Source organism: Maniola jurtina, chromosome 1 (assembly GCF_905333055.1).
Source record: "Maniola jurtina chromosome 1, ilManJurt1.1, whole genome shotgun sequence".
Lineage (NCBI taxonomy): Eukaryota > Metazoa > Arthropoda > Insecta > Lepidoptera > Nymphalidae > Maniola > Maniola jurtina.
Genome location: NC_060029.1, coordinates 1478678 through 1494656, shown reverse-complemented (window position 1 = coordinate 1494656; position 15979 = coordinate 1478678). Strand labels below are relative to the sequence as shown.

The 15979-nt window shown below is 37.8% G+C and overlaps 1 protein-coding gene across 1 annotated transcript; it reads right to left on the bottom strand.

Moving 5' to 3' along the window:
* Positions 1-3967: 3967 nt before the first annotated feature.
* Positions 3968-4933, bottom strand: LOC123866246 (transcription factor sox-2-like). The gene has a single exon (XM_045907702.1). The coding sequence runs from the start codon at positions 4741-4743 to the stop codon at positions 4066-4068; it is 678 nt and encodes a 225-aa protein (XP_045763658.1). The 5' UTR covers positions 4744-4933; the 3' UTR covers positions 3968-4065.
* Positions 4934-15979: the final 11046 nt, after the last annotated feature.

Genomic DNA, 15979 nt, shown 5'->3' with positions numbered 1-15979 from the left:
ACCAATTCTTAGTCTTGTTCTTAGTAGATACTTTTAATTTTTTTCTTTTTTATTCAATGAAGCGTTTAGGTTCTTACCTTCCGTGTATCCATCTTTGGATAGGTATCTACTTACTATAATATATAGTGAAAATGTAGTAATTTACCTATTCTTATACCTACATACCTACCCGGATGCTTTAGCCATACCTATAATATTATTTAAATAAAACACACAATAAATTCAAGGTAAATAAATAATTTTATTTCATTTACCTGTGAAAATAATAATGGACTGTTACGTTCTTGGAAATCTTGATATTAATGGAATTTTCCAAGGGTGCTGGCAAAATAAACAAACATCCAGGTATAAAAGGGTTAAACTGTCAATAAATAGTAATTACTTCTACTTTTATAAGGTTTCTTTAATTTATTTGATCCAAATTTACAAATATATACCTACCTAAACCATAAAGGTACATAGAGTTGCTATTACCTACTTCTAAGGACAAATATAATTACATATTTATTGTTGTGTTCGCTCTATCTAGCATTTTTTCATAATAGTTATTCCATATTATTTAGTTTTGCTATGCAACCCGTTGAGCTAATGATGGTTTATATTCTTACTAGCTGATGCCCGCGACTTCGTTCGCGTGGATGTAGGTTTTTTAAAATTCCCGTGGGAACTCTTTGATTTTCCGGGATAAAAAGTAGCCTATGTGCTAATCTAGGGTATAATCTATCTCCATTCTAAATTTCAGCCCAATCCGTCCAGTAGTTTTTGCGTGAAGGAGTAACAAACATACACACACACACACACACACACACACACACACATACAAACTTTCTCCTTTATAATATTAGTGTGACTTCTGATTTCATCATAAATAGAGAAACTCCAACCATAGCTCTCTCCAGTGCCTATTGAGTGAATCTAAGCTTTCTTCTATGACCGAATGTTAGAGATCATGTCTCGGATATATATTTTGTCATCACTGGCAACGCGCTCTTCTCGAAGGCTTTATAGTCTTTAAACACAGCTTACGTGATTTATCAAATATTTGTGGAAGAGTCATAAACATAAATTATTCCTTAGTAAATAGGCATACAGTGGAATAGGGATGATGACTACTAGTCAAATCAGTGACTTTTTATCAAACGTCAAAACATAATTTGACGTACTTTTTTAGTTAAATCGGTAATTTTAAACGGTTAGCAAATTTAAAACTAACAGGGACGCGGATCTTACGAATTTTGGAAGACCCTCTATTTAATAATTCCAAAAAATTAATAATTTATTTTTGACATAGGCATCATCCCAATTTTAATTTTGAAAACTCAAGGTAATAACAACTCCGTACAAATAAAATCTTTCAAAACAGAATTATCGATAAGAAAAGCCCATTAGAAAAACGATTCCCGTCCCACACAAGGGTCCTTTGAGGGAGGCGTAGTAACTGTTTAATTAAAAGGAGTCCCTCCGTCACTCGTTCATACAAACGTATTTTGGCTCTGACTTGAATACTAACCAATCAAACTCAACTTGTAGCTCTAACAGCTAGAGTAAGCAGTGCTTTTATGCCTATATGACACGTACGCCACTAGACGTAGGCCTTCCCTAAAGAGCGCCTCCACAGTCCACACCGAGTCCGGAGCCTTCCTCATCCAGCCACTCTGGAGGAAAACTAGTTATTTTAGCAATAAGGCCGCCTATTCTACAAAAATCTATTTTTAACCCCCGACCCAAAAAGAGGGGTGTTATAAGTTTGACGTGTGTATCTGTGTATCTGTATGTGACATCGGAGCTCCTAAACGAATGAACCGATTTTATTTTTGAAAGGTGGCTTGATAGAGAGTGTTCTTAGCTATAATCGAAGAAAATCGGTTCAGCCGTTTGAAAGTTATCAGCTCTTTTCTAGTTTTCTTTCTTATAGAGGTCTTTGTGTCGGGGTTTTTTTAAAATTTTGTGTTATATTATCTATGTTTTTGTGTACAATAAAGAATACTTTACTTTAATTATTTTTACGGAAATCTGGAAAATTACAGATACAGACATTAGTTGCTAGAAAGCACGGATAACTAGAAACAAGCTAGAACGTATCTACATTTATTGAGTTAGATTGGTTAACATTAAAATGAGAACCAAACTACGTTTGAATGGAGCAAGTGACGAGGACTCCCCTGTCGAGGCCCGACGGCCACCCTTCAAACACGTTGCGCCATCCAATCTTGTTAATTACAATTACACGGATTTCATATTCACGTGCCCATTTCACTTGTTTCGCTTTCTTGCTTTCTTACACCTGTGTTCAAATATTAACAACCTAATTAAGTAAATATTCTCATGTCTCAATATTAGAAGAGATTTTCACCATTATCATTACTCTACCTATGAAATTGAACTAAAATAATAAGTACAAATAATAGCGTTTTTAAGTAAGGAAACCAGCTCAGAGAGAAGTAATAGCGTATTGGTTACGATTTCAGTCTCCTATTCGGGGAGTCGATCCTTGGAACGCACCTTTAACTTCTTGGAGTTAACTATGTATGTATACCTAAGTAATACTCGTTTTACCTATGCATATAAAATATCACTTGCTTCAACGGTGAAACAAAACATTGTAAGGAAACTTGTATCGAAGGAAAGGTGTGTGAAGTCGGTCAATCCGCACTGGGCCAGCGTGGTGGAACCCTGAACCCTTTTGATTCTGAGAGCAGACCTGCGCTCTGAAGTAGGCCGTAGTAAAATTAAATATTTGATTGCTTGAAACGCTCATAACTTCACAATCACTCACAATCACAACAATATCCACACAAGATCTTCAGAGCCCCGACTCCCAAACACCCTTTCCGTAAACACCCAATCAATTACATGAAGATTTCACGGAGATTTCGCAGAGATCTCCATCAATTTCACAAAACGTCCCGTCATTGAACGCACATTATTTCTGCGGGACTTCCGACGTCCCGATCGCGCGAATCATCGCTCAACGATCCTTCTACTGTTCAGACTCGAGAGGAAATGACAGTGTTCGAGTGGAAAATATTTTGAGTCCCCATCCGTTAAATTTAGGTACCTACTTAGCTCTAATTTTGATCTATGGTATTCTTTACAACAATTATGTACCTACTGCATAGGACGAACCACAGGAACCATAGGAACGGCATTCCGAACCAGTAGTAAATTATTTTGACGATTCAAAAGCACTTGTGAACTACAAACCTGACATTGGCTAATCTGTGTAAAGCCAGACGAGAGAAAAAAAAGTGTATTTGATTAAAAATCTATACTATTCTATACAAGCTTATTTCGCTATAAGTAATCCGCTAAATCAGACAAATCTTTAAGGTATCAACGTGCAGCATACTATATGCACTGCCCGCCCGCCCTCGCCTAAAGAAGCAGGAAAAGCAAGCAATACACACCCCAAACACACAACACGATGTAAGCATTTTGCATTGTGGAGAGTCTACATCTGAGGATGAATGAAACGTACCTCCGTTGAGTTTAGTAATTCTAAGAAGAGACCCGTACTCAGTAGTGGGCCGGCGATGGGTTGATCATGATGATGATGATCATGAATGCTAAAAGGTAATAATGTCACGACACTTAGGTATATGTCATAATGTTATGTGCAAATTATAGTGCGCATTGACCGTTTAAATAGAATAGTCCGCTAACCAGCAAAAAATAATTTTACTATGGAATTTTGACTCAATTTTGATCCATATTCACAAAGTAATACCTAAGATAAATTACATTTACATTCATATTTTTCACGTAGATAGTAAACAGAATATAGTTTTAGTTTTATTGAAATAAACTTTTACAATGATTGGTGATTTCGAATAGTCACAGAATAATTCACCTTTAATGGTTTGGAATGCAGTTCCCACCAAGAAGAACCAGCAAAAGGAACCAGAGCAGGTGATAAAATACCGTAAGAAAAGGGGGAAAATAGCATTCTTCCACTGATAAACGCAAATTAAAAACATGCGAATAACTTCTTTTATTAAAATGTACACATTAGATAATACAGTTCTAAATTTTTGGCAACTACAAAAAGTATAAGATAGTTTTACATTACTGAACACTAAACGGGTAGTGATACGATATCCTCGCGACATCCTCTGGCACATAATGCAAGTTCGGGTAAGCCTTTACCATCATCTGTTGGTTAACAACTGCGAAAGGTCTCGGAGATATGCTTTCTATTGATGGCAGGGGTCTCAAGTCTAAACTTGGCAAGGCCTCCTCCTTAGGCCTCATTGGCGACATGAAAGAAGACTGGCTTATTGGCACAGTATAAACAACATTGTTATACATGTACTGGTCTGTATAGTTTGGTGGTATTGTATAATTTGCCTCTACCCTTGGCTCAATTTCTACAAACGTTTCCCTTGTAGAATAAAGCGCTGGGTTCCCATAAACTGGAGCATCCAACCTGTTCTTTCGACGCGGACGATATTTATAATCTGGATAATCGTGCATGTGTTTTAAACGTAACCTTTTCGCTTCGTCTATGAACGGTCTTTTCTCTGTTTCATCCAAACTCTTCCACTCTAACCCTAGACGTTTTGATATTTCCGAATTGTGCAGTTTCGGATTCATCATTGAAATTTTCTTCCTCTGTAGTCTCGACCAGACCATGAAGGCATTCATGGGTCGTTTTATATGGTATGGATTTGAATTTCTTGACGGTTTCGACAATGGTTTCGTTGTATCCATTGGATACGCCATTAGGTTTGTTTGTTTAAACATTAATAGATTTTAATGGCCATGATGATACATCTTTATAGTTTAAATACAATAGGACGTTTGATTAATAATAAAAAACGTTAGGAATGGGACGTGTTAGCACTTTTTGTTAGTGACAGTGTGAACTTGACTGTAACAAATGATTCGGTATGTCCATGACAATTGGGACCGCGTAAAAGCTATTGCGCCAGCGGGCAGGCTCGCACTGATGAGCGGGCCCGAAGCCGGCCGAACCTGAACGCTGTCATTAGGCCAACAATGCCCTCCGCACAATAGCAATGACAATTTTCCATGTATTATTTGCCGTTGAATAAAGAGCGGCGACAATGCATTGATTGCTCTCAAATTGTCAAATGATACTGCTGTATGTTTTGTGCGAGACGCGCCCGCGATGATCTATTAAACAATCTCTTGTGCTCGATGAGGATGGGCGAATTGCTGTTCTCTTTGCAACTTCAATTTAGCTCTTGGAAGTAATTTGCTATTGATGCCTATTTGCCGAGTAAGTAAGGCTGGGTATTCACTAAGTTCGTGAACATGTTGCGCTCCGCGCTCCTGAACTGATTATTTAGATATTGAAGATGCTCGACTCGGAGAAGATCGATTTAAAATTATAAATTCCTCTTTCTTCGTTCCCGCTCCCCCAAAAAAGTAGATCTTTGGTGTAGATTACTGTAGGGAAAACTGGCATAATACCTATAGGTATGTATAGTACGCGACAGGTCGGGATAGCAATCAGGTGAGGACGTCCCGCCTCCCGCACAGCCCCCGCGCTAACCCGTTGCGGGCGAGTACGGGTGACGTGCGGGAGTGCGGCGCGTCCCTACCCCAACTGCCATCTCGACCTGTCGCAAACTAAGGGTAGGTCATCTAAAAGGCGGAAGCGGTGATAGCTTAGTGGTAAAGACGTCGGCCTCCTAGTCGGGGGATCGGAGGTTCGATCCTTAGCACACACCTCTAACATTTCGGAGCTATATGTGCGTTTTAAGCAATTGAATATCAATCGTTTTAACGGTGAAGAATATTCGTCTGCACGCTTGAGAGTTCTCCATAATTTTCTTAAAGGTTGTTTTCAAAAAGGTTTTACAAGTCTGCCAATCCGCGCTTGCCAATTGTGGTGGACCAAACCCTTCTCATATTTCTGAGAGGAGAATCAAGGCTGGTGAAAGGTTGATTTAAATAAGGATTAATTCAAAAGCAAATAAAGTTTTTCAGTGCAACACTAACCTATATACTAAAGGGCCCACGTGAAGTACCTATATCTACTTGTCTTCTACTATTTAACTGTATAGGGTCTGTACTCTATAGGTATAATAAAGTACTTCGCAATATTGTTACATGGGTAGGTCACATAAAACGAGGCAGGCAGTTGGAAAGCTGACTACACCAACAGACCAAGCCTAGCTCGCAACAATGGTTGATCTATGGGCTCTATGGTGGATCGCGGTATGGGCTTCAATGGCGCATTATGGCAAAGATTAAGCCACACCTCAGCAATGTCACAGTGTAAACACATACAGAGGGACGACGGTCTTGATGTTTGCGGACGGGCCGGATCTACGGTCGTAGCACTTACAGGCTACATAGTTAGGCACGTATCCGGCTGAGCTCACGTGTTAGTGAAAACCGTTTTTTGACAATAAGAAAACGTCATCATTTTTGTCATCAATGCATTCAAGTTACAACGTCGATAAATATGACGCCATGTCGTCTGAATGGTACCTTAAAGAAGCAGGTCTTTACTATGAATTCCAGTGTTAGTGCTACATTTAGTTCCACTAAGTACTTACCTACTAAGCTTTCTATCAAATTCTGATGGTCGGTATAAACCGGTATTACCCGTCACGTCTTGCGACTCCGCCGTTTGATGTGTGCCTCTATCATGACATCTGCGTCGACCGACTGTTTTTTTTTTTAAATAGTGAGCCGGCGGGTCACCTGGTATTAAGTGATTACCGCCGCCATGAACATTTGCAGCACCAGAGGTACCGCCGATGTGTTGCCAGCCTGTCAGGAATTTGTTGATCCACTCCTTGAATAACCCCATGTAGAAAAGTGTAGAGGACTGTATGGTTCTTTAAGCTGTGGCAGTACTAAAGTCTAAACCTACACAATGCACAATACTAATCTACATTTCAATTGCGAAAACTGGAATAGGAGGTAGATACTAGGTACAAAATAGTACGATTTATTTGAAATCGATAAACTCTGCGGCTTGAAGGGAAATTGTGTCGATAACGATTTTGAATAAGCATCTCAGGCACAGATCTTAGGGTTTTGAGTGCTTTCTTAGTGAGTGGCTAGGGAGGAGGGGTTCTATAATCCACTATGTGGCTAGTAGATTATTATGTAAAGATGAGTTGAGTAGGTGACACACACATTTTTCGATTTCTAGCGTAGTTTTGACTCTAGGATCGAATAAATAAGATACTTATCTGTAGCTGAAATCTCCTATGTGAGAGACTGATGAGAACTCACTAGGTAGGTACCAAATGACTTCTTAAATTAAATTATAGGTACCTACCTGCTAAATACCTATTATACTTGCCTACCTATAGTTAAGCAGAACCTCTGTTTCGGGGCCTAAGTTTTAAATTTTATTTGTGGCAATTATGTATTTAACCTAGGTAGGTCATCGTTTAGGCGGGAACTTATAGTTTTTAATTATTTATTAATAATGATTATACCTACCAACACTTCATTTTAATTAATAATACGGATATTGGTTAGAAAGTTTTATGCGAATTTTCATAGGAATTTTCTTTCAATTTGCTGCCGCTATTTTTAGAACGCCATCTTATGACGAAACAATGAACAACTAAGCTAGACACATATAGCGCCATCTATCAAATTATGACATTACTGCTTCGTCGTAATTTGCGTGAGAACCACTAGTTCATGATGGGTTTGTTTCAAAGTTGTTAGGTGCGCCATCTATCAATAGCTTTCTGAATATATTATTACACTGTTATCCAATAGATGGCAGCAGTAGTCTGAAAAAACCAAGGAGGTTTTATTTTATGATTACAACAAACTGTAGCTTATTTTCTTCTCTTCTTCTTAATGACCCCAACTTTTCTGATGTAGAACGCAGATGGCTTGAACCGCCTATCTAACTAGCCACCAGGTAGGTAATACCTGGTACCTTCTTATGTTTTTTAGGGTTCCGTACCTCAAAAGGAAAAACGGAACCCTTTTAAGATTACTTTGTTGTCTGTCTGTTCGTCCATCCGTCCGCCCGTGAGCCGTGTCCGTAAAGAAAACCTATAGGGTACCTACTAGAATCTTGAAATTTGGCAGGTAGATAGGTCTTATAGCACAACTAAAGGTATAATTCTGAAAATCATGAGTTTGCGGTTACATCATTAAAAAAAAAATTAAAATGTGTTTCAATTTTCAAAGTAAGATAACTACACCAAGTGGGGTATCATATGAAAAGGCTTTACCTGTTTATTCTAAAACAGATTTTTATTAATTTTTATGCAGAATAGTTTTTGATTTATCGTGAAAAATGTCGGAAAAATTACCCAAGTACGGAACTCTCGGTGCGTGAGTCTGACTTGCACTTGGCCGGTTTTTAGAGAAAAATATTACCTAATAAGTACTAACTATATTTTTCTAAGCTAGCCCAAATCCCAAGCGCTTTGAACCAAATCCTGGACCTTGCTATTTTCCGACAATGCGTATTATAACTAAACTAGCGACCCACCCCGGCTTCGCACGGGTGGACACTACCACGAAAAATCCTATCTATTTTCCGGGATAAAATATAGCCTATACGGATTCGGAAGAATCCCTCTAAGTAATGGTAAAAGAAATTTTGAAATCGGTCCAGTAGTTTTTGAGCCTATTCAATACAAACATACAAAAATACAAAGGTTTCCTTTTTATAATATTAGTATAGATTAAGTACAGAAATTAAAACCAAACATTAGAAGAGTTATGAGTTAGAAAATAGGCAAAGTTAATAGGTAGATAATATATTTAAATTATATGGCAATATTTTTGGCAAAATTTAAAAATAAACATCAAAACTGAGTTTCCTAACATCGTAATTTTTCGCAAAGTGTATCAACACGGGCTGTTTGTAAATCATCGCGGACATAAAGGGGGTATTTAAGCCGCCATATTTATGAAAATAAGATTCTATAAAGCTATAATGTGAAATACAAAAAGCGCCCGCCCCGACTGTGTCGTCGGAAGGGAAGGAATACTGTTTTTACCGTGCGACACGACATTTTAACTTCTCGTCTCGACACGACTTTCACTAAAAAAACTTTTATACTAAGTATGTGTATTGCCTCCCTGTTCTATTAGCTAGCTTATTCAGATGCTCCCATAAAGTAGTTACGTACCCAAAACTTTCTATCAAAAAAGTTTCAGTATACTTAGCAGCTTTAAGTTGAGAAGTTGGATATATTAGGGATCACTCTAGAGTCAAGAAAGCACATAAAACATGCTCCGATGGTTAATTGCGGGTTGTGGTTGAATTCGATCAAAAAAGCATTACGTACTTATTTATTAAAAAACTGAGCAGTTTTGAGCAGAATCCCAGGTCAATCTGATAGAACGCAAATTTTCTTGGGGTGATTACTGTTTTAGGTAGCCTACGCCGAACAGTACTACACTGCCATTTAAGTAATAACTATAAATAAATAATAAACTTTGAAATTAATTTTATTGTTGAAACCCTTGTTTATGGCAACTGTACCTAAATATTCTGTAGGTATGCATTTTTATAATGTTGGCTAATCTCCAACATAGCTAAAATGAGAACAACAGTGCTTAGTTTTTCTGCAGATCTCCTTTTCAGATAAACAGGTAAGTATTTTTATTCCAATACAAGTTAGCTCTTGAGTACGACCTCACCTGATGATAAGTGATGATGCAGTCTAAGATGGTAGCGGGATAACTTGGAAGGGATGCGGCCCGAACTTAGAACTTCCCACAGCTCTCACTACAGCGCCAGCGACATCATCAAAGATCGTATCGTTGCTGTTCTATTTTCTCGTAGCACCATTAAAAGGTCGAACAGTGTAAAGAAGTCATAAGCTGTAACTTATTGTTATTGCGGGGTTGAGCCTCAGTTTTATGTTTTCAAACGGTCGCCGTGAGGCTGTGCATCTATTTACGCTTACGGAGATTTATGGCCCGATACCTACGTGAGGCTGCCAAGAAATCCTCTTTATAGTTTCTCTGTCTCACCTTTATGGAAGTTACTAGAGAATGCCCGCGACTTCGTTCGCATGGATTTAGGTTTTTAAAGATCCCGTGGGAACTTTTAGATTTTCCGGGATAAAAAGGTGCCTATATCAATTACAAGGACGCAAGCTACCTCGGTGCCTTTCATACAAATCGGTTAAGCAGATGGGTCTTTAGGAATCCCGTGGGAACTTTTTGATTTTCCGGGATAAAAAGTAGCTTATGTCCGTCCCCGGGATATAAGCTAACCCTGTACCTTTCATCAGAATCGGTTAAACTGTTGGGCCGTGAAAAGGTAGCAGACAGACAGACAGACGGACACACTTTCGCATTTATAATATTAGTATGGTTAAGTATCGAAGCTAGGTAGTTCCAGCGTAGCTTTAATTCCGAGAAAGATGTTAGCCGCCGAATTTAAGAGGAACGTCTAGTTGTATCATACAAAAAGCGATAACGTTTATACCTCCCCGTAAATGTAGTCCAATTTTCATGATTTTTAGAAATGTTGTACCTACCTATAATGAAGAACTATGCTCGTACGTTTTAATTTTTACGAAATATAGCTTATGTTAAAACTTACTAGCGTCCACTATATCCATACTTATGACCTAAAATCTTTCTTGAGTATTTTTTTAATATAACTAAATTAAAATACTAAAAAAATTAAACGTATGAGCCTAAATTAAGATTAATTACTGAATCTAATGAGACCAAAATTGTAAAATATTGTAAATATCGCCCGAAACAATATTTCATTAATAAAATGTAGCCAAATGCCTACTGGACCTTGAAAAAAAAATTGGAAAAATTTACAACTAGACTATCCTCTCAACTCGTCTGGGCTGCGTTTAGAAAACTTCGAGATATCTTCTCGTCCAAAATTCCTGTTCTTGAAGACCAAAGCTTACAAACAGTGCGTTTGCCAATTGTGACATTATAATATGGATCCGAGACATTGGGCGAAAGCTTAAAGTTATGCTTGGATTTTCTCTATATGATCAAATCAGAAAAGAGGAGGTAAGCTTGGACTAGAAACGTGGATACGAAAAATGTAACGGTTAGGAAGAACCACCGACCTTTCAGATTTCGATCCGCTCGTCTTACCGTTGAGCTTGACAATGTATATGTAGATAACGTACCGTAAATGTAAATCACACTTTACACTAATATTATAAAGGAGAAAGTTTGTATGTGTGTGTGTGTGTGTGTGAGTGTGTGTGTGTGTGTGTGTGTGTGTGTGTGTGTGTGTGTGTGTGTGTGTGTGTGTGTGTGTGTGTGTGTGTGTGTGTGTGTGTGTGTGTGTGTGTGTGTGTGTGTGTGTGTGTGTGTGTGTGTGTATGTATGTTTGTTACTCCTTGACGCAAAAACTACTGGACGGATTGGGCTGAAATTTAGAATGGAGATAGATTATACCCTAGATTAGCACATAGGCTACTTTTTATCCCGGAAAATCAAAGAGTTCCCACGGGAATTTTAAAAAACCTACATCCACGCGAACGAAGTCGCGGGCATCAGCTAGTTATAATAATATACAATAAAGTCATTTTCATTAGACTTTGGATTTGTAAACTGCTGAATAAATTAATGAATTAGTAGGCATTATGTTTTCACTTAAATACGAAAATGAAGAAGTAACCCTTTAAACCGCATAGTCCGTATACAAAGTATACCCTTACAGAATATACCCAGCTACAATGATATGATGAAGTAAGCGAAGAGGTCCGCACAAAGCGAGCGCCTCTGTATTGAGCGGAGGAAATAAAAATATCGTATCAATAGCGCCATAAAGGAATCCGTGACCACCGCTACACGCGGGACGCTGATTTAAAAGCTCAATCTGAACATAGATTTGATCGATTCTTTAATTGGTTTAGGCAAGTTTTAACTAATATCTGCGCAAATGTATCGATGAGTTAAAAAGTACTTTAGCCTATGTCACCCCAAGAATCGATTGACACCCCATTCATCAAAATCGGCCCAGTAGTTTAGGCGGTATGGTGGAGAACACACATAATCTGGATACAAACATACACACATACATACATACATACATAGACTGCTAAAATCACAACCCTTCCTTTAGGCTTTGCCGTAGTCGGGTAAAGGTGACGTTGTAGAGATGTAGAGAGCGTTAGATGAGAAAAGTACCTTACAATGTCACAGAATCAGGATTGGATGTATGTGTAGTTTGATGGATATAAGGATTAAGGTGCATGTCATTTATTCAAATTGGGTAGGTAGGTGCTATTGTACATTTGTTTGTATTTTCTGCATGTCAAAAAATGTTGTAGTGGTTATAATTAATTGGCGTTAACTTAAAACTAAAGCTACGAGGGTTCCAAACACGCGCAGGTCTGAGAAGAGCCAACAATAAACTCAGCTCGGTTTCTTTATAATGGTATTGTGCCAAAATGGCGAAAAAAAAAGGAATTCTTATGGTGCATTTACGATTAAGTATTTCATTCTCAGCTGCTTATTTCAGTAACAACTAATGCTATTGACTTGAAATGGAAAACAGTTAAAATTATACATGTTTATTAATACAACTGAAAGGATTCAAAAAATATGTTTTAGTGTTATTTCAGTATATTAAAATTAAATAATAAAATATGTAATCGTGATAATTGTGTGATCCCTGTAATTATCTTTATTTAGTTTTCTTTGATAAAAGTGCATTTTTTAAATGCACCGACGGAATCTATTGTCAAAAAAAATCTATTCCTGCGCTCTATTATTTTCTATGTACTCGCTTGTGATAAAAACCGAAACTGATGTATCTTCAGACTAATGCTTGAACAGTTATCTCGCGCGCGGCGCGCTCTACACAAGAGCGTTTTATTATTCTTTGCGAGGGCGACATTTCACTCTATTCTGTTCGCATTCGTGCTTATTTGTTTGTCACTAAATCTCACGTTTTGAATATACCGACTTATCGTTCTTGCCTTTCTTTAGGAATATTACCGTTTGTGGTAATGGAATAAAATGTTATACCTACTTACTTATGTTTGAATCTAAATGAAGATGAATTTGTAACATTAGACACAATATATAGTTTTATTTTATTTATTTGGATTAACAAACAGTAGCACGCAGTGATTACAAATAATATAGAAGAATCACACTAATATTATAAAGGAGAAAGTTTGTGTGTGTGTGTGTGTGTGTGTGTGTGTGTGTGTGTGTGTGTGTGTGTGTTTGTGTGTGTGTGTTTGTGTGTGTGTGTGTGTGTGTGTGTGTGTGTGTGTGTGTGTGTGTGTGTGTGTGTGTGTGTGTGTGTGTGTGTGTGTGTGTGTGTGTATGTTTGTTACTCCTTCACGCAAAAACTACTGGACGGATTGGGCTGAAATTTAGAACGGAGATAGATTATACCCTGGATTAGCACATAGGCTACTTTTTATCCTGGAAAATCAAAGAGTTCCCACGGGAATTTTAAAAAACCTACATCCACGCGAACGAAGTGGCGGGTATCAGCTAGTAATGAAATAAAACTTACGTGCTACCCACAACGCTAACCACATAAGCCTCAATAGCTCAACAGGTTGAGGAGCCGACTGAATTCTAAAAGGTCGGCGGTTCGAACCCCACCCGTTGCACTATTGTCGTACCTACTCCTAATACAGCTTCACGCTTAGTTGGAGGGGAAAGGGGAATATTATTAGTCATGATTAACATGGCTAATATTCTTTTTAAAAAAAGTTACTAATAAGTACTTAAATTAAATCAAAGGTAAATTAAATTACATTCATAAAGTGTTAGCAGCTATATCTATATAAAATATATATGGTAGTTTATATATCGTCTATATTCTAATTATTCACAGGTTTAGTTATTCTTTAAGATAACCCATGACCAACTTCTTGTAAGTACCCACACGTGCCCACACGAGTCGAAAAGATATCAATATTGCCAAAGCAATCATTATATGACTGCGTCATTTGAATTTTCACAGAATTCACAGAATTTTGAATTTTGTTAAATTTAACAATTATCATCATCTCATCATAAATAATCATCTTAAATTTAACAATCATCATCATCATCCGATAGAAGTTCACTGTTGGGCATAGATTTCTTCCAAGGACTTACCGCATGCTATGGTGTTGCAACGCCTAAATCCAGCGGCTCCTCGCGATTCGTTTGATGTCGTCACTCGTCTGTCCACATGTGGGAGCCTTCCATGGCTGCGCTGAATTTAACAATAAGGTACCTGAATAAAATACTCATCATAGAGAAGTTCTACATAATGATCTCGAAGGTATGTGAATCAGCACTTGGCCAGCGTGATAAATATAGACAAACCCTTCTCATTCTGAGAAGAGACCCTTGCTCAGTAGTGCGCCGGCGATGGGTTAATTATGATGATGATAGGAAAAGATAAATAGAATGCTACGTTTCTCTACATATTATTTTTTCTCCAGCACAAAGAAATTCAAATCTTTGTAGCTCACCGCTACGGGTTACGAGCGTAGCGGTTTGCTACGAACAAACAGTTTTTGTACCAAAGTGATTTTTTTAAATGAAATAAATTAAAATATTTATTTAGAAGACACTACTTGATTAATTTACTTTTAAATAGTAAATTAATCTATATATATATAAAGGAAAAGCTGACTGACTGACTGATCTCCTCGTGTCAACGCACAGTTTAAACTATTTTATGCAATTCAGGGAGGTAAAATAGGGGTATGAGATTTGTGTGTTCCACGCAGGTCTAGTTAGAAATAAGTAACTATATGGTACTAAACCAAAGAATATTTAAATTATGGCGTTCGTTGTTCAAAAATGTTTTCTATGAAATAAATAAGATCGGTATATCAATATAGCTACGATGTAGGTAATATCTTTACCTATAAGCAAAATACATACATAATAGATTCCTAAGACAAATACGCCCAAAGCCCTCCGGGTAATAGGCCATTACTTTACAATACATAAACCTAGACATAAGGACAGATTCAATACATCTACATAATAGCACCTACAAAACCTTACCTAACCGAAACATCCTAACACTGAACACCCCTCAAAGGACAACACACTCTATGTCAACAACGTAAGGTTTTAATTCGAGTGGTTTAGACACTATAGGTAGGATGTTTAGTATATATTGTAGAGCAAAGCGCTTGCGGCGAGGCAGCCAGGCGGCAAAACGGTGCATAACATGATATTGTGGAGCGCGCGGGAAGCTACATGAATTGTTTTACCTGCACAGTTTCAGACGCTGACGTCACATGTTTTCAGAACGCTGTTATGATGCTATGGGATGGTACTATGCTCTACTTCATTGTACCTAACTGCCTACATCACTGTTTACAACGTTAACACCATCTCTATTAACCTACGCATTGACTAATTATAGTAGGGTATAGACAAGGGACCACAAACAAGATATCTTATCACTAAACCTTTTTTCGCGAGAAAAATCCTTCATGGATGTCAATGGCCTCGGGAGAGCACAGTGGTTAATAATATGTCGGACTCCAACCGCCTAAAAATCCCACGAAGTTCCATCCCACCACTGACGACGGAGCACAAGGGACCAGCAACACCTCGTTACTACGTTAATTAACTCTCGTATATTTAGTATTGTATAATATAATACATTATTAATCTGCATAGCGTCGCAGTGGAAATTCCGCTATGTGGGAAAACGTAAGTTTTCAGATAAAACTTAAATTTTTGAAAAAAATTGCTTTACTTTTAGATCAAAATCATCTGTCTTAAAAGAGATCTAATTATCACGCACGCTAAAGAACGGGTTTCTGCACGTACACGCACATTTAAAACCGATCAAAAAATTACATAGTGGATTTTGCATGCGTAGTGACGATAAGGCAGTAGAGGTCAGATCCATAGTTCATCCTCATGAATGGAATGTCTAATAGGCACATTGAGGGCGGCTTGTTTGCGACCGCGGCCCTCTGTCATGGAAATTCACTCCCCATTCACTCCTCATTCACACACCAAATCACAAAGTACCTTCCTACTATTCAACATCATGCTTCTATTATCCCGTAGGTACCTAAGTAAGTATAAG